We start from the raw sequence: 27450 nt of genomic DNA on the forward strand, positions 1-27450 counted from the left end.
GAACAGCACAACCCAGACAGTGGTCTAGTAGTATATTTACCTTGTGAGTCAAACTGATAACAAATTAGAAAGCCCTCCTCAGGGCAAATCTTCATATAGATAGGATATTGGAGAGGCTCCTGCTAGACTAGCAACCTATAGACCTGAGCTACCCAAATGGCACCTATAGCCACGGTGTCAGGAGGTTAAACAATTTAAATAAAGAGATTGGGGCTTAGGGTCATGAATATGGAATCAATTTAAAAGTATGTGGCCACACACTAAAATAGGTCCGACCTGAGCTGCTGAAGAAAGGACCTATGGAGGTCCTGGAACGCGTCCAGCCATACTATTAAATACCAGTGACCACCACTTTCTCTAATACTGAGATAATCTACAGTCTGAATTTTATTTATCCAGCTTTGTTACCTGATCTGCCAATCAATCTGTGTCAGCGTGCGCTACCTCAAATATGAGGACGCCGCTGCGATCTGCTACTGCTGTACCCATTGAAGCGCTGTAGTTCACCTGACCGGAGCCCAGCTGCGCTGCGAATACAGGAGACTGCAAAGTCTCCAGCAGCGCCCTCCCCGCCCCTAACGCGCCTCGTCGCACCCCCCCCCCGGCCCCATTGCCTCCCCCATCCCCGGTTTTATAATTGCCTGTGCCCGGGGTCCACTCTACATCTGACTCCGGTAGCGTCCTCCTAAGCTGTCACTGTGCGCACTGACTGTGACGTCACGTCACTCGTCATTGCGCACAGCGTAACGCAGGACGCAGCAGGAGCCAGAAGTAGCGTGGGCCCCGGGAACAGGTAATTATAAAACCGGGGATGGGGGAGGCAGTGGGGCTGGGGCAGTGCGGTGGGGGGGGGGGGGGTGTGTGCTGCGGTGCGGGGGGCGGGTCATTATCGGCAAGGTAATTGCCGATACGATAATGCCCAAAGTCGTGATTATCGGCCGATAATATCGGACAAACCGATAATCGGTCAATCCCTAATATAGAGCACAAGTACTATATTGCACACCAGCATATCCAAGTCCATAACCATCCATATCCATAAAGCCAAAGTACTTTTTTGCGCAACATTTTTTCCAGGTCGAACCTATTTTAGTGTGTGGCCACGTACTTTTTAATGTTTTCCTTTTTGTTTTATAAATTTTATTATTAATATATTTGCGAACATATATACTGCACTATTGTTATCAAGTGTATCTGTTGGCTCACAAGGGCCCTGTGAGTCACAAACACAACGCTGAATATTTTAATAAATTTATATTGATTTCAATATTCATAACCCTGAGCCCCAGTCTCTTTAAGTCTTCATATAAGCAATATTATGCTTATGCTATGAGGTTAGCAATCTTTGTGAAGCCTTGCATGCATGCTGCCACTCCATTCATTTGGAGGTCATGTGTCGACCATTCTCTGCATCAGTGGGGGTCCCAGCTTTTAAACCCCCACCAATCTGCTAGCTATGCCCTGTTCTTTGGATAGGGGATAACTTTTGTTAATAAGAATACCTCACTAAGCACAACTTGATTAGGGGGCACACACATGTCCTTTGTGCCAGGAAAAAAAAATCATAGTGTAGGAATTAATTTTACTTTGCAATCAGCTATTAATAAAATATTTGTCTGTTCAGATGATCTTTTCTGTTGAGATATATAATATTTTTTATGTAGTTAATTTGTAGTTAACTTATACTTCTGTATCTTAGGCAACTGCACAAATGGAGGAGAGACTTGAAGACATCATTACAAACCTCTGCCCTAATCGGACCTTACCTCTTGCTGATGGTGTACTTGGTTTTATACATCACCAGATTATTGAGCTGGCCCGAGACTGCCTGGATAAATCCAAGGAGGCTCTAGTTACATCTCGATACTTTGTGGAGTTGCAGGAGAAATTGGAAAAGATGCTAGAAGATGTGAGAGAATTATGAAATGTTTTAAGTGTTCTTTACCTATTATCTGTGCAAATTTTATTTTGCCTCTGGGCTTTAGTACATAACCCCTCTGCACTTGGCTTTGTTAAGGAAGTAAGATGTGAAGAAGTGCATACATTTAAAATCGCAAAAATTCTATTTTGTAATTTTTTATTTTTTTTTGCATTTACCTGGCAAAAAAGAGTAAATGAAAGATTAAAAAAATATATACCCCAAATAGTGACATTTAAAAGTACAACTGGCCCCTCAGAAAACAAGCCCTCACATGGCTTTGTCAACGGAAAAATAAAAAGTTATGTTACTTGGAAGGCGAAAATAAAAACTAAAAAAATTGGAAGAAGGGGTTAGCTAAAAATCACCAAAGGAAATTTTTAATAACGATCTATTGCAAAATTGCTTCATTTGTATTCTGTATGTATTGAGAGATTAACCTCTTGGGGATGCATGGCGTACCTGTACACCTTGCTCCCGCGATATAAGGCGGGGTCACGTGGTGACCCCATGTCATATCTGGTCGGTACTGGTAGTACCGGATTTTTACTAAAATGTAAAAAAAAAAAAAAAAAAAAAAAAAAAAAAAAAAAAAAGCGTTCCCGGCAGCTCAGTCAAGCTGAAACCGCGGTGTCCCTATTAGCTGGGACGCAAGAGGAGGGTCCCTTACCTACCTCCTGCATGTTCAAACGGCAATTGATTGCTCCAAGTCTGAGATCCAGACTTGAGGAATCGACCACTGATAACACTGATCAATGTAATGCTATGGCATAGCATTGATCAGTGCTGGCAATGAATGTACTGCATGTTATAGCCCCCTATGGGGGCTATAACCTTGCAAAAAAAGTGTAAAAATAAATGAATAAATGAATAAAAAATATTAAAAAATTTATGAATGTGATTTAACTCCTTCCCTAATAAAAGTTTGAATACCCCTCTTTTCCCATAAAAAAAAAAAAATCTAAACGTGTGGTATCGCCGCATGCGTAAATGTCCGAACTTACCACACGATCAATGGCGTACACGTAAAAAAAATTACTGAACTCCAAAATAGTGTATTTTTGGTCACTTTCTGTACCATAAAAAATTTAAAGCGATCAAAAAGTGATCAAAGCAAAAATGGCACCGATTAAAACTTCAGATCACGGCACACAATGATTTATGTATGTATTTTTTTTTTTTTTTTTTCGCTGTAGTTTTTAGTAAAATGACTTACAAAATTGAGTCATTTAATAAAGATACAAAAAGTATAGGTTTATTATTCACATTTAAAAACGCATGGAGGTTTTCACAAGAGTGGGGGGAAGAAACACCAATAGTGTCACACTGAACCCTGATAGGAGACCTCATAAGCTTCAAACCTATATAAACAGCATTTAACCTGTGCATGTTAACCATGCTATATAGAGTTTAGATACAGGGTGTAAGCAAAGCTGTACCAATATATGCTTTAACAGCAAGTGCAAATGGGTCCCAGAGAGCAGAGTGTCACCACCCCAATACGGCATTTTGGGATCAACCTATGTCGAGGGGTGCTCCCGACAAAAGGTTGATCCCGAAACGCCGTGTTGGGATGGTGACACTCTGCTCTCTGGGACCCATTGGCACTTGCTGTTAAGTATATATTGGTATAGTTAATATATATGGGTATATTTCTCCCCCCCCCCCCCCCCCCCAACCTTTTGGAATACCTCAATGTGTTTTTAAATGGGAATAATAAACCTATACTTTTTGTATTTTTATTAAATGACTCAATTGTTTTTTGTAGTAGTGTGTTGAAGTAGGAGTTTATGCTAGTGGTGTACATTGGGGTCCTACTCTAGTAAATCACAATTGGATTTCATACTAGTATTTTATAGTTAAGTACTTAGAATTAAATATTTGAACCCAATATGTGTTAGAGGTTTACACGTGATGTCATTACAAAGTTGAATTGGTGGCGCCAAAAAAAAAAAATAATCATATGGGTCTGTAGGTAAAATTGAAAGGGTTATGATTTTTAAAAGGTGAGGAGGAAAAAACGAAAGTGCAAAAATGGAAAAACCCTGAGTCCCCAAGGGGTTAAAGTGGTTGTCTGGCAATATTTTTTACTTATGAAAGTGGTCTGGCTAAATTTAAAAAAAAAACGAAGCAAAAAACTGTACTGACCTGTACCATGTTGTCCCTCGCTGCTGTTCCAATGGTTCCTGCTCTCCACTACCTGATCTTTCAACACAACAAAGTGGCCCGCCTTTGCTAGTTATTGGCTGAGCATCCACTTTCCTGTGTTGAGGCTAGGGATGTCCCGATACTAGTATCTGTATTGGGCCGATACTGGCCATTTCCATGGTATCGGGGACTCGTTCAATGTCCTCGATACCATGTCTGACTCCTGCTGCCACTCTGCTGCCCCGTCATCCTGTCTGCATCATGGCGTTCTATGGGGGAGCATGTGACATACACGTCACTCCTCCTCCCCTGCACCCAGCGTAACAATACGGAGGAAGCAGAGTGATGTGTATGTCACATGCTCCTCCGTAGAACGCAATGATGCGGACGGGAGGACGAAGCAGTGGAGCGGCAAAACCAGACAGAGGACAGCCGCAGGTGAACTGCCCACAAGGGTGAGGGCTGTGGTCTAAAGGGGGGCCCTGCTGTCTAAAGGGGGGTCCTGCTAATTTCTAAAGGGGGGGGGGGGGCGGCTGCTAAGGTCTAAAGGGGATACTTCCTACTATTATAGGCAATCCTACAGCAGAGTCATCTGCACTAACTTGAATGTAGATGGTGCAGGTGACCCGGTTTCTACCGCTGCTCACCATGTGAACATCAGCGCAATCTCTCCGGAGACATCGGTTTTGCCGCCAATGCAAATTCCCTGTTCTGCCCAATGGAGAAGAGAGAAATCTTTGCTCATACTACAGCAGCTGCCTCCATTGTACACAACAAGGACCCATATATTAGCACGGTAAGCAGCGCCAGAAACAGCGTCACCCTGCTGTCAGATTCCCTTTAAAATAAAAGTACTCGTACTTGGTATCGGCGAGTACTAGAATTAAAGTTTCGGTACTCATACGGTCTTAAAAAAAAAAAATGGTATCTGGACATTCCAAGTTGAGGCCTATACTGGAGATCAAAATTAGAGCACAACACACCGTGTCCTATGTGAATATATCCGAACATGAGTAAAATAGCAGTATTTTAACCCCTTAAGGACACAGCCCATTTTCACCTCTAGGACGCAGACCTTTTTTGCACATCTGACCACTGTCACTTTAAACATTAATAACTCTGGAATGCTTTTTACTTATCAATCTGATTCCGAGATTGTTTTTTCGTGACATATTCTACTTTAACATAGTGGTAAATTTTTGTGGTAACTTGCATCCTTTCTTGGTGAAAAATCCCAAAATTTGATGAAAAAATTGAAAATTTTGCATTTTTCTAACTTTGAAGCTCTCTGTTTGTAAGGAAAATGGATATTTCAAATATTATTTTTTTTGGATTCACATATACAATATGTCTACTTTATATTTTCATCATAAAATTGACATGTTTTTACTTTTGGAAGACACCAGAGGGCTTCAAAGTTCAGCAGCAATTTTACAATTTTTCACAAAATTTTCAAACTCGCTATTTTTCATGGACCAGTTCAGGTTTGAAGTGGATTTGAAGGGTCTTCATATTAGAAATACCCCATAAATGACCCCATTACAAAAACTGCACCCCCCAAAGTATTCAAAATGACATTCAGTAAGTGTTTTAACCCTTTAGGTGTTTCACAGGAAAAGCAGCAAAGTGAAGGAGAAAATTCAAAATCTTCATTTTTTACACTTGCATGTTCTTGTAGACCCAATTTTTGAATTTTTACAAGGGGTAAAAGGATAAAATTTATACTTGAATTTGTAGCCCTATTTCTCTCGAGTAAGCACATACCTCATATGTCTATGTTAATTGTTCGGCGGGCGCAGTAGAGGGCTCAGAAGCGAAGGAGCGACAAGGGGATTTTGGAGAGTACGTTTTTCTGAAATGGTTTTTTGGGGGCATGTTGCATTTAGGAAGCCCCTATGGTGCCAAAACAGCAAATAAAAAAAACATGGCATACCATTTTGGAAACTAGACCCCTTGAGGAACGTAAAAAGGAATTAAGTGAGCCTTAATACCCCACAGGTGTTTCATGACTTTTGCATATGTAAAAAAAAAAAATAATAATTTTCACTAAAATGTGTGTTTCCCCCCAAATTTCACATTTTTGCAAGGGTTAATAGCAGAAAATACCCCCCAAAATTTGTAACCCCATCTCTTCTGAGTATGGAGGTACCCCATAAGTTGACCTGAAGTGCATTACGGGCGAACTACAATGCTCAGAAGAGAAGGAGTCATATTTGGCTTTTTGAGAGCAAATTTTGCTCGGGGGGCATGTCGCATTTAGGAAGCCCCTATGGTGCCAGGACAGCAAAAAAAAACGACATGGCATACCATTTTGGAAACTAGACTCCTTGAGGAACGTAACGAGGGATAAAGTGAACCTTAATACCCCACAGGTGTTTCACGACTTTTGCATATGTAAAAAAAATAATTTTTTTTTTTTACCAAAAATGCTTGGTTTAGCAAAAATTTAACATTTTTAAAAAAGGTAATAGCAGAAAATACCCCCCAACATTTGAAGCCCAATTTCTCCCGATTCAGAAGACACCCAATATGGGGATGAAAAGTGCTCTGCTGGCGCACTACAGGTCTCAGAAGAGAAGGAGTCACATTTGGCTTTTTGGAAGCAAATTTTGCTCTGGGGGCATGCCGCATTTAGGAAGCACCTATGGTGCCAGGACAGAAAAAATAAAACACATGGCATACCATTTTGGAAACTAGACCCCTTGGGGAACGTAACAAGGGGTAAAGTGAACCTTAATACCCCACAGGTGTTTCACGACTTTTGCATATGTAAAAAAATATATATTTTTTTTACACTAAAATGCTTGTTTTCCCCCAAATTTTACATTTTTACAAGGGATAATAGCAGAAAATACCCCCCAAAATTTGTAACCCCATCTCTTCTGAGTATGGAAATACCCAATAAGTGGACGTGAAGTGCACTGGGGGCGAACTACAATGCTCAGAAGAGAAGGAGCATCATTGAGCTTTTGGAGAGAGAATTTGGCCATGTGCATTTCCAAAGCCCCCCGTGGTGCCAGAACAGTGGACCCCCCCACATGTGACCCCATTTTTAAAACTACACCCCTCACGGAAGGTAATAAGGGGTGCAGGGAGAATTTACACCCCACTGGCATTTGACGGATCTTTGGAACAGTGGGCTGTGTAAATTAAAAATTTTATTTTTCATTTTCACAGACCCCTGTTTCAAAGATCTGTCAGACACCTGTGGGGCGTAAATGCTCACTGTACCCCTTATTACATTCCGTGAGGGGTGTAGTTTCCAAAATGGGGTCATATGTGGGTATTTATTGTTTTGCACTTATGTCAGAACCGCTGTAAAATCAGGCACCCCTGTGTAAATCACCAATTTAGACCTCAAATTTACATGGTGCGCTCTCCCTTCTGAGCCTTGTTGTGCGTCCCCAGAACACTTTGCGCCCACATATGGGGTATCTCCGTAGTCGGGAGAAAATGCGTTACAAATTTTGGAGGCTTTTTTTCTTTTACCGCTTGTGAAATTTTAAAGTATGGGGCAACACCAGTATGTTAGTGTACAAAAATGTTTATTTTTACACTAACATGCTGGTGCAGACCCCAACTTTACCTTTTCATAAGGGGTAAAAGGAGAAAAAGCCCCCCAAAATTTGTTAGGCAATTTCTCCCGAGTACGGCGATACCCCATATGTGGCCCTAAACTGTTGCCTTGAAATACGCCAGGGCTCCAAAGTGAGAGCGCCATGCACATTTGAGGCCTAAATTAGGGATTTGCATAGGGGTGGACATAGGGGTATTTTACACCAGTGATTCTCAAACAGGGTGCCTCCAGCTGTTGCTAAACTCAAAAAAAAAACAACGTAGTCTCAAGGTGATAACAGGTGCTCAACCCCAAGTGCAATTGTGCACACATACAATGGGGCAGAGGACCTGCACCTATGGACAAGAGTGGGGTTTCAATCCTGTGGTAACTATACAATGACATTAGCTAATCCTCAAAACTGATGTAAAAATGAGACATTAGCCAGTATATCCTTATATGAAGGACATACCTGAGCCCGCATACCACGCCAAGGTTTCTCATGTGATGCGGGACCTAACCACTAACCTTTTTCCTGGCCAGATACATATAACCAGGAACCAGATATATAGCAGCCTAAGGTCCAACTTGCAGACTGCTTCCCAGTCGCCTCCAGTGTGTACTAGGCACACATACAATGGGAGGGGGAGACAGGTTACAAGCCCCACCCTTGCTGGTCTATATATAGCAGGCCTCACAGGTGAAACCCCCAACGCTACCCAATAAGATAAAAGGGCGCATTGGTATAAGCCTTAAAAGACGCTTGCCGGCTTATATTTGCATGAACATGGCTATAGCAGGAAACTCAACCCCAAGTGCAATTGTGCACCTTCGCTGGGGTGGAGGCCCTGCACTTGTCAACCGTTGCTAAGGGCGATATCCCCAGCAAAAAATGCGTACAATGGAGGATGTCTGCAGACGGTCACAAGTACCACAATCACATCCTGACACCTGATAAACGTGTATGTGGATGTGTACAACATGACTAACTTTAAACAAAAAAAAACAACGTAGTCTCAAGGTGATAACAGGTGCTCAACCCCAGTGATTCTCAAACAGGGTGCCTCCAGCTGTTGCTAAACTCCCAGCATGCTTGGACAGTCAATGGCTGTCCGAAAATGCTGGGAGTTTTTGTTTTACAACAGCTGGAGGCTCCGTTTTGGAAACACTGCTGTAGGATACGTTTTTCATTTTTATTGGGGGGGGAAGGGGTGGTGGTGTGGGGGGGGGGGGCAGTGTACGTGTGTATATGTAGTGTTTTACTCTTTATTTTGTGTTAGCGTAGTGTAGTGTTTTTAGGTTACATTCACACTGACGGCGGATTACACTGAGTCTCCCGCTAGGAGTTTGAGCTGCGGCTGCTGCAGCTCAAACCTGAAGCAGGGAATTCACTGTAATCCGCCGCCAGTGTGAATGTAACCTGTACATTCACATGGGAGGGGGGGGGGGGGGGGGGGGGGGCAAAACTACAACTCCCAGCATGCACTGACAGAACGTGCATGCTGGGAGCTGTAGTTTTGCAACAGCTGGAGGCACACTGGTTGGAAAATACTGAGTTAGGTAATAGAACCTATTACCTAACTCGGTATTTCCCAACCAGTGTGCCTCCAGCTGTGGCAGAACTACAACTCTCAGCATGTATTGATTGCCAAAGAGAATGCTGGGAGATGTAGTTATGCAACAGCTGGATGCACGCAAGTACAACTCCCAGCATGCCGAGACAGCCATTTGCTGTTCCTGAATGCTGGGAGTTGTAGTTTTGCAAGATTTAGAGGGGTTCAGGCTGGAGATCACTGACAGTGGTCTCTAAACTGTGGCCCTCCAGATGTTGCAAAACTACAAATCTCAGCATGCTAAGACAGCAAACTGCTGTCTGAGCATGCTGGGAGTTGTAGTTTTGTAATATCTGGAGGGCTACAGTTTAGAGACCACTGTCAGTGATCTCCAGCCTGAACCCCTCTAAATCTTGCAAAACTACAACTCCCAGCATGCCAACACAGCAAACAGCTGTCAAGGCATGGTGGGAGTTGTAGTTTTGCAACATCTGGAGGGCGACAGTTTAGAGACCACTCTCTAAACTGTCGCCCTGCAGATGTTGCTAGGCAACAGACTATGGACACGCGGCGCCATACTCACCTCCACCGCCGCCGTGATCACAGCCGCCGCCGCCGGGTAAGTGATCGCCGCCGCTACTACACGGTTCCCCCCCGCTGTGCCCGGACACCGATGGGCGGGCATAGCGCGGGGAACCGAACTTTAACCCCCCCCGCCCCCAGTCTGCTATTGGTCGGCCGCTCCGCCGATCAATAGCAGGGATAGGAGGGGTGGCAACCCTGCCACCTCACTCCTATCTCTTCAAGGGGGATCGAGGGTGTCTTGGACACCCCCGATCCCCCTTATTTTATCGCGGCGCCGCGATTGATGGGCAGGGGGAGAGCGCTCCCCCTGCAAACACCATAGATGCCGTGATCAGACTGATCACGGCATCTATGGGGTTAATACTGCCGGGACCGGCGCGATCGCGGCCCCTGCAGCTGCGGTGGGACTCCGGCTGTGATTGACAGCTGAGTCCCACCCGCGATCTCCTGCGCTGCCCGCGGCAGAGCAGGAGATCGCTTGGACGTATGCATACGTCCATTTGCGCGAACGTGTAATTCGCCTGGACGAATGCATACGTCCAATAGCGGGAAGGGGTTAAGCTTATTTCATAAATTGTATTCTAATGCACAGAATAAAACTGTAAATGGCATAATTGAAAAAGAACACTGATCAAAATTACAGAACACTTTCAGATACCTGCAAGTTATTGGTGTTAATCTGGCAGTTGGTGATAATTTCCTTAATGATCTGACGAACCCTATTTAACTGGCAGCCTAACCTTCCAGTTTTCACTGACTTTGCCAAAATGGTGTGCCGTTCCAAAGTGACTGAAACCCTCCGGCAGCAGGTTGTCCAGAAGGGGTGACCCTATCAGCCACAGCAAGAGAAGTTGGTCATTCCAAGTCTGTGATTTTTTAGAATATTGCATCTTTACAACATCACAAACTCATTCAAGTCCCCCAAAAGGCTGGTCGCCCTCGAAAGACGAATGCAGGAGAGGACAGGATAATGGGGAGAATTTCCATGGATAATAGTTTAAACACTGCAGCTGGAATTGCTCGCCAGTTTATCACTGAACAGGGTAAGGTTCTGTCTCGTCATACAGTGTCTTGACATTTAAGAGCATTTGGACTTAAAGCCCACTCTGCAGTGACCAAACCTCTCATTAGCAGAAAGACTCAAAAGGCCGGACTCACCGTTGCTGAGGAGCATGTTGTGTGGACAGAGAAGTGGTCCAGAGTTCATTTTAGTGATGAAAGCAAGTTTAATTTATTTGGGTCTGATGGGAAACATTATGGGGAAAGACTGAACCCAACGTGTGTAAAGAAGTCAGTGAAAGGTGGAGGAGAAAGTGTCATGGTTTGGGGAATGTTTTCTGCAGCAGGAGTTGGACCTCTCATACAGCTACATGGTGTGTATCAGAACCTTCTTCAACAACACGGGGTTCCTTCCTTGTGTTCATCAATCAGCAGCAATTTTCATGCAGGACAATGCCCCCTGTCACACAGCAAAATGGGTAAAACAGTTCCTTGAAACCATGAAATGGACGCCCAGAGTCCTGATCTAAGCCCAATAGAAAACCTCTGGAAAACCCTTGGTGACAAAGCTATGGCCAAGAAATCCACAACAGTCACAGAACTGTGATAGAGACTGAAAGAAGAGTGGACCAAAATCCCACCAGAGCAGTGTGAGAGACTAGTGATGTCCTGTGGGGGGCGCAGATGTGCTGAAGTCATTCAAAGCAAAGGCTTGTACACTTCCTACTGATTGGTGACTGGTGTAACCTTCAGAAAATTTACTTACAATCTTTCTCTGTGCTACAGTCCTTGTTGTTCTCGAATTATTATCATCATCATCACGGTTTTTTGTTGATTATACTTTGGTTATTTTGTAAAACCTTGTTGTAATTAGAGATGAGCGAAGTTACAATGATTCGATTCGTCATGAACCTCTCGGCTTGGCAGTTGCTAACTTTAGCCTGCATAAATTAGTTCAGCTTTCAGGTGCTGCGGTGGGCTGGAAAAGATTGATACAGTCCTAGGAGAGTCTCCTAGGACTTTATCCACATTTTCCAGCCTACCAGATTACCTGAAAGCTGAACTAATTTATGCAGGCTAAAGTCAGCAACTGCCGAGGTGAGACGTTTGTGACGAATCACTGTAACTTCGCTCATCTCTAGTTGTAATGGCATGGTGTACCCCTTAAAAAAAATTAAAAAAATAAAAATTCAAATGATGATCAACGTATATTACATTATTTCTGAAAAAATCAAGTGTTTATAAATAATCTAATTTTTGATCTCCAGTGTAGACCAGGGAGTACGGAGCAGTGGGACTGGAACCTCCTAATTGGGTTTATGAATTTTTTTTTTTTTTTTTTTCCTGGCCTTGTCTGGCTGCTTTTAACCCCTTGCCCTGTTTTGCCTTTGGGGCCTTAAAAGGGTACTCCAGTGGAAATCAAATTTTTTTTTTTTTTTTTTTTTTTCAAATCAACTGGTGCCAGAAAGATTTGTAAATTACTTCTATGAAAACATCTTAATCTTTCCAATACTTATCAGATGCTGTATGCTCCAGAGGAAATTAAGTTGTTGTTTTCAGTCTGCCCACAATGCTCTCTGCTGACATCTGTCCATTTGAGGAACTGTCTGGAGCAGGAGAGGTTTGCTATGGGGATTTGCCACTACTCTGGACAGTTCCTGACATGGACAGAGGTCTCAGCAGAGAGCACTGTGGTCAGACTGAAAAGAACCACTCAACATCATCTGTAGTATACATCCGCTAATAAGTTCTGGAAAGATTAAGATTTTTTGAAAGAAATAATGTACAAATCTACTTAATTTTCTGGAACCAGTTTATTTGAAAAAAAATAAAAAATTCCGCCAGAGTACCCCTTTTATATATCATATATTTTTATTTGACATAAAAGTAACATGCACTAAGTTTCATCAAAATATCTCCAGCCAGTAAGTTATGCTGGAACATACATTCCCCATAGACTTGCATGGGACTTTAAACAAAAACCCTTATCTAGCCAATTTTTGTCGATGACATATGTTACATACTTACTTTTTCTTCACTAGTCCCATAAGGTGGCTGACAGCGATCACTAGATCGCTAGTATTGTACACTCCACTAGTAAACTAGTAGGCACCCACATAAAGACCCATGGCAAGCCTGGGGCCTACATAAGAACCCCAGCTTCCATGAAATCTGGGGCTAGGGATTGCAGGAGCTGGGCTTATACTGGAGGCAAGTGGTGCACAGACAATCCTTACATGCAGCAGTTATGATTTGACCATTGTATGTGAAGGGTTAAACTGCAGCAGATTTTTTAATTTTTATGCTCCTGGTAATTGCAGCAGGTGCCTGACTATCATACTGACTGCCAAGCACCCGGGATTACCTGCATGGGAGAGCTGCCAAAGCTTATTCCAGCCCTGCTGTAAAAACACAACAGGCCTTAATAAATACCCTTAATGACCACTGTAAAAAGGTGTATTTGGGGGGTGTCATTAAAAGGTTAAAGTAAAAATGTAATTTATTTATTAGTCCTTAGATAAGCCCTTTAAATAGTCCAGCCTTTATGACAATTTAATTATTTTTGGGAACTATTTTAAAGTGGAAACATAATTTATTTTTCTTTGTTTCAGGCCTACAATCGATCTGAGAGTGAAGAAGTAACTTTTATTGTTCAGCTGGCAAGAAAGTTGCTGATGGTTATTGCACGCCCAGCAAGACTCCTTGAGTGTCTGGTAATAAAGCCCTTATGGCCAAAACAAATAAATGTCATAACAGCTTCAAACAGTCATTACTTAGATTTATGGAAACTCTTCTCTACGACGACATCATGGAAGTGTTTTTTTTTGTGTGTGTGTGATAAACTAAACTTTTATGTATCCCATTCCTATCCACAATCTGTGCCATTATGCAATAGTGCAGATAGGGTGTACAGTCAGCAGAGCCAATTTTTACTATTTTATTGTATGTACCCTCTTTTTTTTTTTTTTTTTTTTTTTTTTTTTTTAACATTTCTTTTGTAAAGCAGTATTTATGTATAGGTTAGGTATTTGTAGGTTGAGCATGTGGTGATATTTTGTCAAGCCCAATATTGTGGTTTTGCACAGGCACTACTAAGCATTATTGAATTTTGCTCTACTCTGTTTAATAAATAAGATGTTGTTTTTTTTTATTTTAAATATGTCTAGGAATTCGATCCAGAGCAATTTTATCATCTGTTAGAGGCTGCTGAGGGTCATGCCAAAGAGGGCCATGGTATAAAGACTGACATTCCACGTTACATCATCAGCCAATTAGGTCTCACAAAAGATCCATTAGAAGGTAACAAATTACATATGTAATTTTCATTCATTCTAAAATGTACTCTGGCAGGTGGTAAGCAAAAAAGCTATACTTTCTCGAGCAATAACATGCAGAACGAGAACAGAGACACAGGCTCTATCTAAGTGCCTTAAAACAAATATAATAGGTGTTCTGTTTCAGATCAATCGGTTTAAACAATGATGGAAACAATAGTAAGACAATACACTCCCCTATCAGTGTTGCGCTGCAGGCACAACACTGTAATGCGCGTATGAGTCAGTACTCAAACATATCCCCTGTCAGCCTTGCATCCATTCCCGCTCATCTGATGATGGCTTTGCGATTCATAGAGTTAAAGGAGTGAGGATAAGGTTACTCACTGTATTTTGTCTGCAATTCAGTGCTATCGGGAAGGCTGAGGTGTCAGGGAAGACACAGATGACAACGTGGTAAAACCAATGGATTTATTTTCAAAACCTAAACAGGTAGGCAGACAACGCGTTTTGCGAGGGGACCATCGCTTCATCAGGTCTTAGCTACTATACAGATAACAATCCTTTTATCTTGCTTCATCTAGTAAAGTGCGGGAATTAAGTCTCGGACAGTGACGTCGCCTCCTAGCCGGAAGTGTAGCAATAAACCAACACATAGATAAAACAACGTTTAGACAAACACAAGGAATACTTGTTAAAAAGAATAAATATTTCATTAAAAGTTCAAAACACTAGGCATAGGAATTATCCCATTCTATATCGCACTTCATGACAGAAATTCCCTTTACATAGCCATAAAATCACATATTATGGAAAGTTCAACTATAACCAAAAAGTCTTTTACAATACAAGGACTGACAACCATTCCAGTACAGAAAACAATAAAAAAGACATAACCAAAACTGTCGATCTCAGCGAAGCACCACGAGGTATGAGGAAAAATATCCCCATGGAGACCCAGGAGATTGGCTTACCAGCAACTCCAATACAGACAAAGTCCAAATACTGGAAATAAGTACCACCATTGATAGGCTCCAGGAGGAAATAGGGTGAGAACACTCCAAGGAGTATACCAACGTGACAGTCTTGCCACGGTCTCCTTCACCTACGAAAGAAGATGGACCATATCCTCTGGAAGATTAATTATCTCTTCTCACTACCCATGAGGAATCCATATGGGAGATGAATGACGAACATGTAATAGCTGAAAGTCCACCCCAATAAAATGGGGATATTAGTGTTGGCACCCACTATGAAGCTAACAATGGGAAACTAACAATAACGAACAACACTAATGCTGGAGAACTTCAAACATTAGTATCCTTCCTAAAAGCATGCAGTATACCCGCTATAGGATCCTCCACCCAAACTCCAGGTAACGAGGATAGTTATTTAGTACTTGGGGCAAAACCGAAAATAAAACAGAAAACCCTGGACCAATTATCAGGAAAACCAATAAAAAGAAAAAACGAAAGAAGCGAAGGAAAATACAAAAGAGAGCGAAGAGAAAAAAGAAGAGAGCATTTAGAGAGAAATAAGCCACAAAATATAACAGCATCTCTAACATGAAGATTTTCAATCTTTCCAGCTATCACCTCACACCATATGAAACCCTTCTTCTTGAAAAAGGCCTCCCATTTTGTCCATCCAACAAACCTGGGGATTTTACGTTGTTCCTGGACCTTCATCAATACACTAGGAAATTTAACCTTGCACAGTCATTTCCTTATAAAATCCAACACAGACCCCCTGGCATGGTATCCACTCCACTTGGAAAGGAAGAAAATGTGACACCAGGGGTACACCCCAAAGTTAAGAGTAAATCCAAGTTCTACCCCACACAAAGACAGGGGCATTTAATCAAGCCATTGAACTAGCACTAAAAACCCTAAAAGACTATCAAGAATTCGAGGGATCGTAATCCGGAATTAAGCAGACTACGCAGAAACGCTGAACATCTTAGACGGCCCTATATACTATAGGAAACTAAGTACCAATCCTTATCCGGCCTTACAAGAAAAATCAGCTTGCTGGTCGAAGAGGCCTTCAGGAACAACATCATTAACAAAGAGAAAAAGTTTCTCGTCGTCTTCAACCCCCCCCAAACCATTTTATTATCACCTTCCCAAGATTCATAAGAATCCTGTAAATCCTCAGGACACCCAATCATATCGGGCATAAACAGCTATACTTCCATTTTATCCCATGATTTGGATCTTCTACTCCAAAAACATGTTCAAGACCTTCCAAGCTATCTAAAAAAATTCTTATAGCCTCTTCTCCCTTCTAAAAAATGTTATTTGGGACGAAAGATGCATTTTCCTGACCATGGAAGTTAGTGCCCTTTTATAGTAACATCAGGCACGACATCGGATTAAAATGCATCGGTGAAGTTTTGACTGATGATCCTGACATTGCCATACTACAAAAGCTATTCCTATTGGATTGTTTTAGAAATTATACTAACCAATAATTATTTCAGCTATGATGGTGCGATTTATCATCAGACCTGTGATACTGCTATGGGTACCACAGTAGCACCGTCATATGCTAACCTAGTGATGGGCAACTTTGAAAGACTTGTTCAAAAAACATGTATCCCTATATAGAAGATACATAAATTATCTGTTTGTTTTTTTTTTTTCCTCTGAACTGGACCAGAAGAGATCATCCAACAATTTATTGAAGCCATTAAGAGTAATGACTGGGGGGTCACTCTCGCTTCACAATTCTCCAAGAAGAAAATAGAATACCTCGATTTGGAGATCTCCCATGACTCCAAGGAAATCATTACTACAACATTTTTTTTCAAAAAGGTTGACTCTAAACAGTTACCTTTCATTTGACAGCGGACATCTAAAGAAATGGAGGACTAATATCCCTTTTAGTCAATTTAAAAGGATAAGGAAAAACTGTACACACGAACACTTATCTATAACAAGCAGAACTCCTAACCAATCGATTTCTAGCAAAGAGATATCCCAAACAACTAATATCAGAAGCACAAAAAAGAGCAAATAATCTCTCCCAAGAAGAATGTTAGAAGGGAAAGGACATCACCAAGGACACCTCCAAACGTAACAGTAAGATTGACACTGAACAATCCTGCCTGAATTTCATAACTACTTATAACTATATATGGCCAAATTCTGTCTATTTTCTTTAGAAAACCATGACATATTCTACAGAGTGACCACATTTTTAAAAGAAACCACCCCAATACCCCAGAATCACTTACAGGAGAGCCCCCACTGTTAAATCTATACTGGCTCCCAGCAGACTAAAACAGCACAAGACCAAATCCAGGAGTCTATAACTGTGGAAATAAATGATGCCTATGCTGTAAGAGTATTAAAAAATGGTATGATGAAATCCATACCAATAACTGCACTGGGGAGAATTTTATGATCAAACAATTCCTCACTTGCAGTTCTAAATTTGTCATTTATGGATTGGAATGTGTATGTGGCCTGCAATATTTAGGCTGCACATACGACTGACTGGCCACAGAAGCAATATCAGGAAGGGATACCTGCCACACAGTGTCTCTCGACACTGCTTGGAGAAACACCCGGGGATCGCCAATCCAGTCCAAATGTATCCCATCGATCAAATAGGAGAGCATGTTCCCAACCGGCATGAGGAACTCATCAAAAGGGAAATGTATTGGATTTTCCGACTGGACGCACTGGCACAAAGAGGACTGAATGAAGCAACTGAGCTAATCAGAGAACAGCCCCTGAAATTGACTTGCACCACCTCTCTCAAAATTACTGCTCTTCCCCAGAGGGTCCTAACTTTTTTACACTCAGAAATCACTGTTCTTCCTTAGAGGGTTATAGCGTTTATACACATGTGCATCTGCGGAAGATTCGATATAGCGAATTATCACTATATCTTACAGGTGATCACCATCCTCACCATTATTATCTTCAGTTTTTTTCATACTTATTATAACCTATTTCACTGCCTATCACAGGCAGTCATTTATCTATGTATTTATCTTTTTTAATTCACTTAACTATTTAATTTATTTACATCATGCCATCACTATCTGCTGGTGACAAACAGTTACACATATCTACATTCTTCATCATGCTGCCATATTAGTTCACTGCCTTTTAAAGAGGCACTGTCATTGTCAAAAACTTTTCATATATTGCAGGACTCATTATAATATGACATTTCACAATATACACCTGTTAAAAAAAAAAATTAAAATTTTCACCTGAAATTCAAGCTCAAAATAGCTGCCACTAGGGGTCGCCTGTCTTTTTAGCCAGACAGACTAGTCTAGATTTTACAGCATACTGGATACCGGCCGTAAATCATACCGGTATCCAGTATAGGAGATTTCTATAGTGTATGCAAAACTACAGATAAAGGATGTGTGGACATGCTGGGAGCTGTAGTTTTACAACAGCTCGAGGCAACACTGCTCTAACACAGTTATTTACAAACCTTGCAGCTTCAGTTGTTACTAAACTACAACTCCCAGCATGCTGAAATAGTCGAAGCTTTCTCGGACTCCTGAATGACAAAGAAGTTGATCAGACATTCAGGAGTCTGTGAAAGACGAATAACCCACATAGTGACAGCTATGCTGATTAGCATCCAGCTTTACTAGAAGAAGATAAAACAGATAGAACATGTATTCATAAAAATGCTGTACTCTTATCTAAAAATCCTTGCACTAATTTTATATAGATCTATTCTTATATTTATACATTTTATCCTGTTATGAATTCACCATAATGTCTTTTGATTACTGCAGGCAAGCTCCAAGTATCTTCCTCTGACACATGACACAGCATAAAACCAGAAAGCAAAGGGTTACAGAGTAGACAGTACTGATTGGCTGACTGCACAGGCTTGCTCCTGTGAGGGAGACAAACTGACACGCCCCTCCAGCCTGCACAATGAAAAAGTAACTCACCAGCAGATAAATGCTTATATCTCTGGATATATAGGTCCGAGACACATAAAAATTATATGCACATGATCAGGATTGGGTCCTGAGTAACATATCACTTTTTTTTCTTTTTTTGCACTATGACAGGTATGCTTTAACTATATGGTATGCACAATTCTTCCATTTCCTATAACATGGCATAAAATAATCACGTGCATACGATCCCACACAAAATAAGATCTGGATTCCCTTTATGCACACATCATGCGCATATATTTATTTTCTTGCCAGTATACCAGATAAGAGAATATATCCGTACAGCCCACTAATAAGGTCCTTGTACTACTTTAAAGGGGTATTCCAGGCCAAAACTTTTTTTATATATCAACTGGCTCCAGAAACTTAAACAGATTTGTAAATTGCTTCTATTAAATAATCTTAATCCTTCCAATAGTTATTAGCTTCTGAAGTTGAGTTGCTGTTTTCTGTCTAACTGCTTTCTGATGACTCGCGTCCCGGGAGCTGTCCAGCTCCTATGGGGATATTCTCCCATCATGTACAGCTCCTGGGACGTGACATCATCATTGAGCAGTTAGACAGAAAACTTCAGAAGCTAATAACTATTGGATTTTTTAATAGAAGTAATTTACAAATCTAGAAATTATAAATATAAAATATTTATGTGAACCAGTCCTCAAAAGCACAGGGGAGAGAAGAAGGAAAAGACTAGTGGAGATGGGATCCAAGAAATGGTCTTTATTATATAAAAAGGATATATATGACCAATCGCCTAGCAGGGCCCTTGCTAAAGGCGATTGGCATATACTGGGTAAAAAATAGATATGAAAAATACAGAATATAGTAGGATTAAAATGAAATAAATTTGATGGGTAAGTAGCACCAAAGAAAATTCATTCATTAAATATCTGCTGCATATATCAGGAGAAAACGTTCTCAGTCCATATAATTCATAGGGATATTTCAATGAAAAATCCACAAGAAATGTCCAGAATGAAAAGTCACAATTAGTTTGGGTGTATCCGGAGTAACGGTATATGGTAGTGAATGTAGCGACAATAGCTACAATAGGAAATTCATGGACAAGTAATGCAGACAATGTGGCAAACACTGTCAGCGATGAAGATGTCAAGTCTCGGTGCACAGCACCACTCACCCTCCTTTGGAGTCCTCAGGTCCGGGCTGGCACGGCTGAGTCCGGCACTCTTGATATCAATGCCTGCCTGGGTGGTATGCTGGGTGAGTGGCTGAATTTCCGGGGTCCGAGTGTCCTGGGCTGGCACGGGAGGCGTCCGGCCTTGGGGAGGATGATGTCCAGGAGTAACTCTGCCGACCGGGGCTGTGAGTGGATGCAGGTAACAGGTGGTGCGGATTGCACGTGTGAATAAGGCGCTAACAGCGCGCGTGCAGCAGTGGTCCCGGAATCGCGGGCATCCAGCTGTTGCAATTGGAATATGGCAGATAAAGTCTATTTGAAGTGATATACACTTATGGATAAGGTGCAGATAATGGGCTAGACGCGTTTCAAGGCCGCGGGCCTTTTCTTCAGTAGCTATAGGTACTGAAGAAAAGGCCCGCGGCCTTGAAACGCGTCTAGCCCATTATCTGCACCTTATCCATAAGTGTATATCACTTCAAATAGACTTTATCTGCCATATTCCAATTGCAACAGCTGGATGCCCGCTATTCCGGGACCACTGCTGCACGCGCGCTGTTAGCGCCTTATTCACACGTGCAATCCGCACCACCTGTTACCTGCATCCACTCACAGCCCCGGTCGGCAGAGTTACTCCTGGACATCATCCTCCCCAAGGCCGGACGCCTCCCGTGCCAGCCCAGGACACTCGGACCCCCGGAGATTCCACCCAGCATACCACCCAGGCGGGCATTGATATCCAGAGTGCCGGACTCAGCCGTGCCAGCCCGGACCTGAGGACTCCAAAGGAGGGTGAGTGGTGCTGTGCACCGAGACTTGACATCTTCATCGCTGACAGTGTTTGCCACATTGTCTGCATTACTTGTCCATGAATTTCCTATTGTAGCTATTGTCGCTACATTCACTACCATATATCGTTACTCGGGATACACCCAAACTAATTGTGACTTTTCATTCTGGACATTTCTTGTGGATTTTTCATTGAAATATCCCTATGAATTATATGGACTGAGAACGTTTTCTCCTGATATATGCAGCAGATATTTAATGAATGAATTTTCTTTGGTGCTACTTACCCATCATATTTATTTCATTTTAATCCTACTATATTCTGTATTTTTCATATCTATTTTTTACCCAGTATATGCCATTCGCCTTTAGCAAGGGCCCTGCTAGGCGATTGGTCATATATATCCTTTTTATATAATAAAGACCATTTCTTGGATCCCATCTCCACTAGTCTTTTCCTTCTTCTCTCCCCTGTGCTTTTGAGGACTGGTTCACATAAATATTTTATATTTATAATTTCTACATTTAACATTAGGCCTTTTGGGTGAAGGCAACACCTTTAACCTCAAGCACATTATTTATTTTATCCCAAGTGAGCTACACATATTCTACATTTCCTAATTTACAAATCTGTTTAACTTTCCGGGGCCAGTTGATATATAAAAAAAAGTTTTTTCCTGGAATACCCCTTTAACTTTGTAGTCCATGCTCCTGTCACCCACAACGTGTATTATTCGCTCCTACCCTGCATTATATGCTTCCATGAACCAATCAAACACTATGCATAGGAATTATCCCTATCTATATGGCACTTCAACCTTGAAATTGGGGTTTTCGTTATCTAGATTTCCCCTACCGTATTATGCGCTTTTTTTTTTTTTTTTGCTTCTGTCAATATGCCCAGTTTCCCATTTGGATTGCGCTCCATGCGCTATACATAACTGTGTGATACATTCAATCAATACCCCAGAAAAACTGTAGACTTCATTACAGGTATCAGGACAGGTCTCCCATACGCACCTGATCCCGAGCGGCATTCTTACAGGTTGCCCGACATGTCAGCACTACAAAGCTACATGCAACACTTACTGATGCACGCTGGATGAATAGCACAACTCGGGGAAGCCCATCGGAAAGCTCCGCTGAATGAAACAAAGCCTTGCTCAAATCATATCATTACACATTACAAATGCTCCCTTCGGTATGAACACTGAACTATTAATTAAATATTTATATTTTTTAATAAGTATTCATTGGGTTTATTTGTCTAAACTTTTTATCTGTGTGTTCGTTTATTGCTACACTTCCGTCCCACAGGTGACGTCACTGTCTGTGACTTTATTGCCGCACTTTTCTAAATGAAGTAAGATAAAAGGAGTGTCATCTGTATAGTATCTCAGACCGGATGAAGCGAGGGTCCCCTAGCGAAACGCGCTGTCTGCCTACCTATTTTGGAAATAAATCCTTTGGTTTTACCACACTGACGTGTCTTCCCTGACACCTCAGCCTTCCAGATAGCAACGAGTTGCAGACAAAATACAGTCCGTATCCTTATGCTCACTCGTTTAACTCTATACTTTCTTGAGCGCTTCGTTGGGGGACAAAGGACCATGGGTATATGCTTTTGCCGCTAGGAGGCTGACACTAGGCAAAAGACAAAAGAAAGTCTGCTCCTCCCGGCAGGATATACCCGCCCCCTGACTCTGAGCAACTCAGTTTTAGCTTGGTGTCAGCAGGAAACAGGTCTGGTGCTCTCCAGACCTGGTCTTATGTTTTTTTTCCTTGTCTCAGGGTATAGTTAGATTTTTTTTTTTCTTCTCTTTTTTGTTTTCTCTAGCGTGGGGTGACAGGAGCATGGCGCTGCCTGATCCCCCACTTGCAAGCTAGGGGCACGGTGCATTGTTGAATGGGCCGTTAACCTCTCCTCGCCATCAACCAGCGCCTGGTGGTCATAGGCGTGCGCACGGGGTGTGCCGGGTGTGCCTGGGCACACCCTAATCAAGCCCAGGCTCCGTCAAATTCGGGATATCCAGGGAGCGTAGAAATCGGGGGGACACATCCCCCCAGAAAATCATGCAGGGGGACAGATCATGGGGTAATCCTCCCCAGTTCTGCCCGCAGACTTTGCTGTATTATATGCTCCCTGGGTCTATTTAACCCAGGGAGGCATTTATAGCTGTTCACTCTCTGCCGGAGCTTCTGAACTGTGTGCGCACAGAGTTCAGAGAAGGCCGTGACCCCTTCCCAGACGCAGGCGCTGATGACGTCAATCATCAGCGCCTGCACTGTGGAGAAGAGAGAACGCGGCCCGGCTCTTCAGGAGATCGCTGCGTGGGACTAGGTGAGTTATTTTTGTTATTTTCTTTGGTACTTTGGGATGGGGAATCGTGTGGGGTGGTGACCCGGTGGGGTGGGGGCTTTTAGTCACAATACACAGTGTTACTTCACACTTACTCTACTGCAGTTTTTCCCAACCAGGGTGCCTCCAGATGTTGCAAAACTACAATTCCCAGCATGCCTGGACAGCCTTTGGCTGTCCAGGCATGCTGGGAGTTGTAGTTTTGCAACACCTGGAGGCACCCTGGTTGGGAAACACTGCTCTACTGGACCCTTTTCACATAGACACGTTATTATGCAGTTACTTCTATGACTTTTTATTACTGCTCTTTATTTTGCAGTCCAATTATATGTGAGTTAATGTCCTTTGTATGTTTAGTTCACAAATAAAGCAACTGATGGAGTGCACTTCATACAATCATAGATGCAGAGCCTCTAGTGCAGTGGTCTCCAACCTGCGGACCTCCAGATGTTGCAAAACTACAACTCCTAGCATGCCCGGACAGCCAACGGCTGTCAGGGCATGCTGGGAGTTGTAGTTTTGCAACATCTGGAGGTCCGCAGGTTGGAGACCAGTGCTCTAGGGTTATTCAAAGTGCATATATAATTAGGTGTTACTGTTTTTTTTTTTTTGTGTAAACTGCGCATTCATAAACATAAGATGCATAACTTTGCCTTGATGTCAGGACCCTTCTTGTATAATTGCACAAAGTCCTGTGTATTACATGGGGTCCCTATATTAGCACCAGGTTATGTATTCACTGTTCACTTTATTGCAGATGTCCCAACACTGCGCTATTGCACTAGTGCCCGTCACTCCATTTCCTAATCCACACATGTACACAGCTTCCTTTGTTATGCATTGGCTGCAGATTGTATAACACTATGCCATTGCACTTCGCAGTTTCCTAGTGGTAGCTGGTTTCAAGTATTTGGGCTCCGTTCACATTGCCATAGGCGATCCTACATGCTTTAATTAATCAGGGATCACGTTGTAGCGTGTATTCTTCTAATATCGCTTCCCGGGCCACCAGTGACGGACACTAATGCAATAGCGCAGTGTTGGGACGTGAACAGTGAATACATTACCTGGTGCTAATATAGGGACCCGATGTAATACACAGGACTTTGTGCAACTATACAAGTGTCCTGACATCAAGGCAAAGTTATGCATCTTATGTTTATGAATGCGCAGTTTACACAAAATGTGAAACAGTAATACCTAATTATATGTGCACTTTGAATAGCACTAGAGGCTCTGCATCTATGATTGTATGAAGTGCACTCCATCAGTTGCTCTATTTGTGAACTAAACATACAAAGTGTGAAGTAACACTGTGTATTGTAATCTGACTTTGCCTACATGCTATCTACCTAGCTATCAACTACCAATCCACCTAGCTACCAACTGACCTAGCTAGCTAAAAACCAACCTACATACCTTATAGGCACTGATTTGTATAGGGACCTTCCATATGATAAAATATACCTTTTATTAAGTTCCATTTAACCCCTTAACGATGAAGGACGTAAATGTATGTCCTGATGACGTGGTACTTGATGCACCAGGACGTACATTTACGTCCTAAGCATAACCACGGGCATCGGAGCGATGCCCGGATCATGTGCGGCAGGTCCCGGCTGTTGATCGCAGCCAGGGACCCGCTGGTAATGGCGGACATATACGCGTGCGGCGTGAGTTTGTGCTTTAGGGTGCACACCCTAATGCAATAGGCTGCGCACGCCTATGCTGGTGGTGTACCCTGGGTCCGGGTCCCCCATTTGCCTCTGTTTACCAGCTGGGTCTGTCGGTGCCAGTGATAGGACTCAGGACCCCAGGACTGGCAGGGGGAGAGAAGTGGGTGGCGGTGGCAGTTTCTGGTACCGCAAAAGCCGCTGCAGTTCATTGATTTAAAGCGCCTGCTTTAAATCGATGATCTGCAGCGGTGTCGCTGGAGGGGATAAATAGCTGTTAACTTATACCAGAATATCGGTATAAGTTATCGGCTATCGGCCCTAACCTCCACAGAGTAACGGTATCGGCCCTAAAAAAAAAAAAAAACTATATCGGTCGATCCCTAGGCTCTAGTACTTCGGGGGGCTTCTGGCTAGGGAGCTCTGGGGGTGCGGGTGCATCTGCAGTCCCATCAGAATCAGGGACAATAGGGGTTAACAGGCAGTCAGCTCCCCTCCGTTTTTCCTCTGCAGTTCTTGCTGTCCTACCCACCTTTTTCCTGGGGAGACAGCATGTTGTACTGATCCTGCACGGGGGGTGTCCTCGGGGAGGGGGAATCCCACGTTCTCTATGGGGAATTTCGGTCCGGGCTGCAGGCGGGTGGCACTGTGCCCGCGGCTCTGGCCTGCCAGTGGCCCAACGCCGCTGCTTCTTTTTCCTCATCAGCCCTGCACTGCGGCCTCTCCCCTTGCGCACCCGCTCTCTGTCCGGTCTGCGGGCACTCTCTAATCGAGCCTGCGGCGTCACGCCCCCTGCATTATGGCAGCTCCTCCCCTTACTCCCGGCGGCCTCTCAGTTCCACAGGACAGGTTAAGCTGTCGGTCCCAGAGTGTGCGCTGCAGGGGTGCTGGTTTTTCTTTTCCTCCTCTTCTCCTATGGGATGGATTGCGTGCTCTGGGGGTCAGGGCTCTGACCACTCCTGAGTTTGCGTGTGCGGGAGGGGTCAGCTGGCCCCTCCTCTTCCTCTGCTACTGGCCCAGCATGGGCCTGTCTGCACACACTACTCTGCTACTCATCTCGGCTTCCCTGCCGGTCATCCTCTGCTGCAGCTCCAGCCGTACCTTGAGGACCTTCTTCTCTCAGACACAGGACCTGGGTGAGATCATTCTTTTGTCTGTCTGGTTGTCTCACTTACTAGTGCCCTTTTTTATGTCCGATTTTCACCCCCCCCCCCCCCCCCTTCCTGGCAGGCGTCCCTGCGCTGGTCACTTACTACGCCTGCCCCAGCTGTAAATCTGAAATGCCGGGTGGTTCTTCTGAACCTACCTGTCCACCCTGTGCATCCCTGTGACCCAGTCCTCCCCTGACGACCGTGCAGGATGGTCCTCCGGACAGCAGACTGTCTGATTCAGCTCTCGAATGGGTCTCATCTCTCTCTCTCAGACAATTTCCGATTTGGCCAGGGTTTCCCAGGGGCGGTCCTCCTTATGCTCTTTCCACTAGGGAGACTGCAGTGGGTCCCCCCTCCCGTCCTTCCCTACGGCCCTCCCGTGGCCGTCTGGGGCGCCATTCCTCCCCTGAGTCGGGCCATCCGGGGTCCTCTCACCTCAGCTTCTGCTCCCGCTTTCATTCCACCTCCTCCAGGCGCCACTGCAACCGGTCACCCAGTGTCCGCTGCCTGTCTCCGCACCCCCACTCCCGGTCCACCTCCTCCCGATCCAGAACTCCTCCGAAGCGCTCCCAGTCCCCTGGTGAACTTGTGAACTCTGATTCAGACCCTCCCTCTGACTCGGACCAGGCTTCCTGCATGTCAGATATGGTGGACAGTCTGGTGTCGGCTGTCATGGACAGCACCTTCCATCTACAGAACCCAGGAACTTCCGGGGCAACCCCTGAAGTCTCCTTCTGCCGCGCTCATCTGGCTCCCCAGGTTTTCGGCCCACACACAGAATTTGACGAGCTGTTAGAGGTGGCTTGGAAGCATCTGGATACGCGCTTCCACGGGACTAAGAAGGGCTATCTTTCCCTTCCCCCAGGATCTAGTTATAAAGTGGTCTTCTCCTCCGGTGGACCCTCCTGTGTCGCGGCTGTCTAAATCCACTACCCTGCCACTGGACAGAGCTTCCTTTTTAAAAAAAAGACGGCACGGTTTGCCCTTTTCTTGATATGAAACTGTTGAACAGTCGTGCGACTGCAGCACTTTCTGATGGAATCCCTATGGTCAATAGTCGCCTCCATGGATCAGGGAGTTCCTCTCCTCCGTGGACATTCGGGATGCCTACTTGCACATCCCTATCTTTCCGGCCCACCAGCGTTTTCTCAGGTTCGCTGTTCCTGTGGGTCATTCTCAATTCGTCGCTCTGCCCTTCGGTTTGGCGACCACACCCCGGGTATTTACCAAGATGCTGGCGGCAGTGGTGTCCCTCCTCCACTCTCGGGGTGTCTCTGTTCTCCCCTACCTGGACGACCTGCTCATCAAGGCGCCCTCTCTGGAGCAGAATTGGGTCAGCTTCAACATCACGCTACAGA

General features: G+C 43.6%; 1 protein-coding gene across 12 annotated transcripts in view; it reads left to right on the forward strand.

Moving 5' to 3' along the window:
• MAST3 (microtubule associated serine/threonine kinase 3) overlaps positions 1 to 27450 on the forward strand; it is a 349606-nt gene that overhangs the window by 204823 nt on the left and 117333 nt on the right. For all 12 annotated transcript variants that reach the window (XR_008892095.1, XM_056570004.1, XM_056570015.1 and 9 more), the window contains 3 exons: positions 1700 to 1909; positions 13372 to 13473; positions 13927 to 14059. Coding sequence is in view for 11 of the 12 variants with exons in the window: in XM_056570004.1 (XP_056425979.1) it covers positions 1700 to 1909; positions 13372 to 13473; positions 13927 to 14059 (445 nt within the window). In the remaining variant the exon portion in view is untranslated. The remainder of the gene's footprint in view (positions 1 to 1699; positions 1910 to 13371; positions 13474 to 13926; positions 14060 to 27450) is intronic.

The sequence above is a fragment of the Hyla sarda genome, chromosome 1 (genome assembly GCF_029499605.1).
Source record: "Hyla sarda isolate aHylSar1 chromosome 1, aHylSar1.hap1, whole genome shotgun sequence".
In the NCBI taxonomy this organism is placed as follows: Eukaryota; Metazoa; Chordata; class Amphibia; order Anura; family Hylidae; genus Hyla; species Hyla sarda.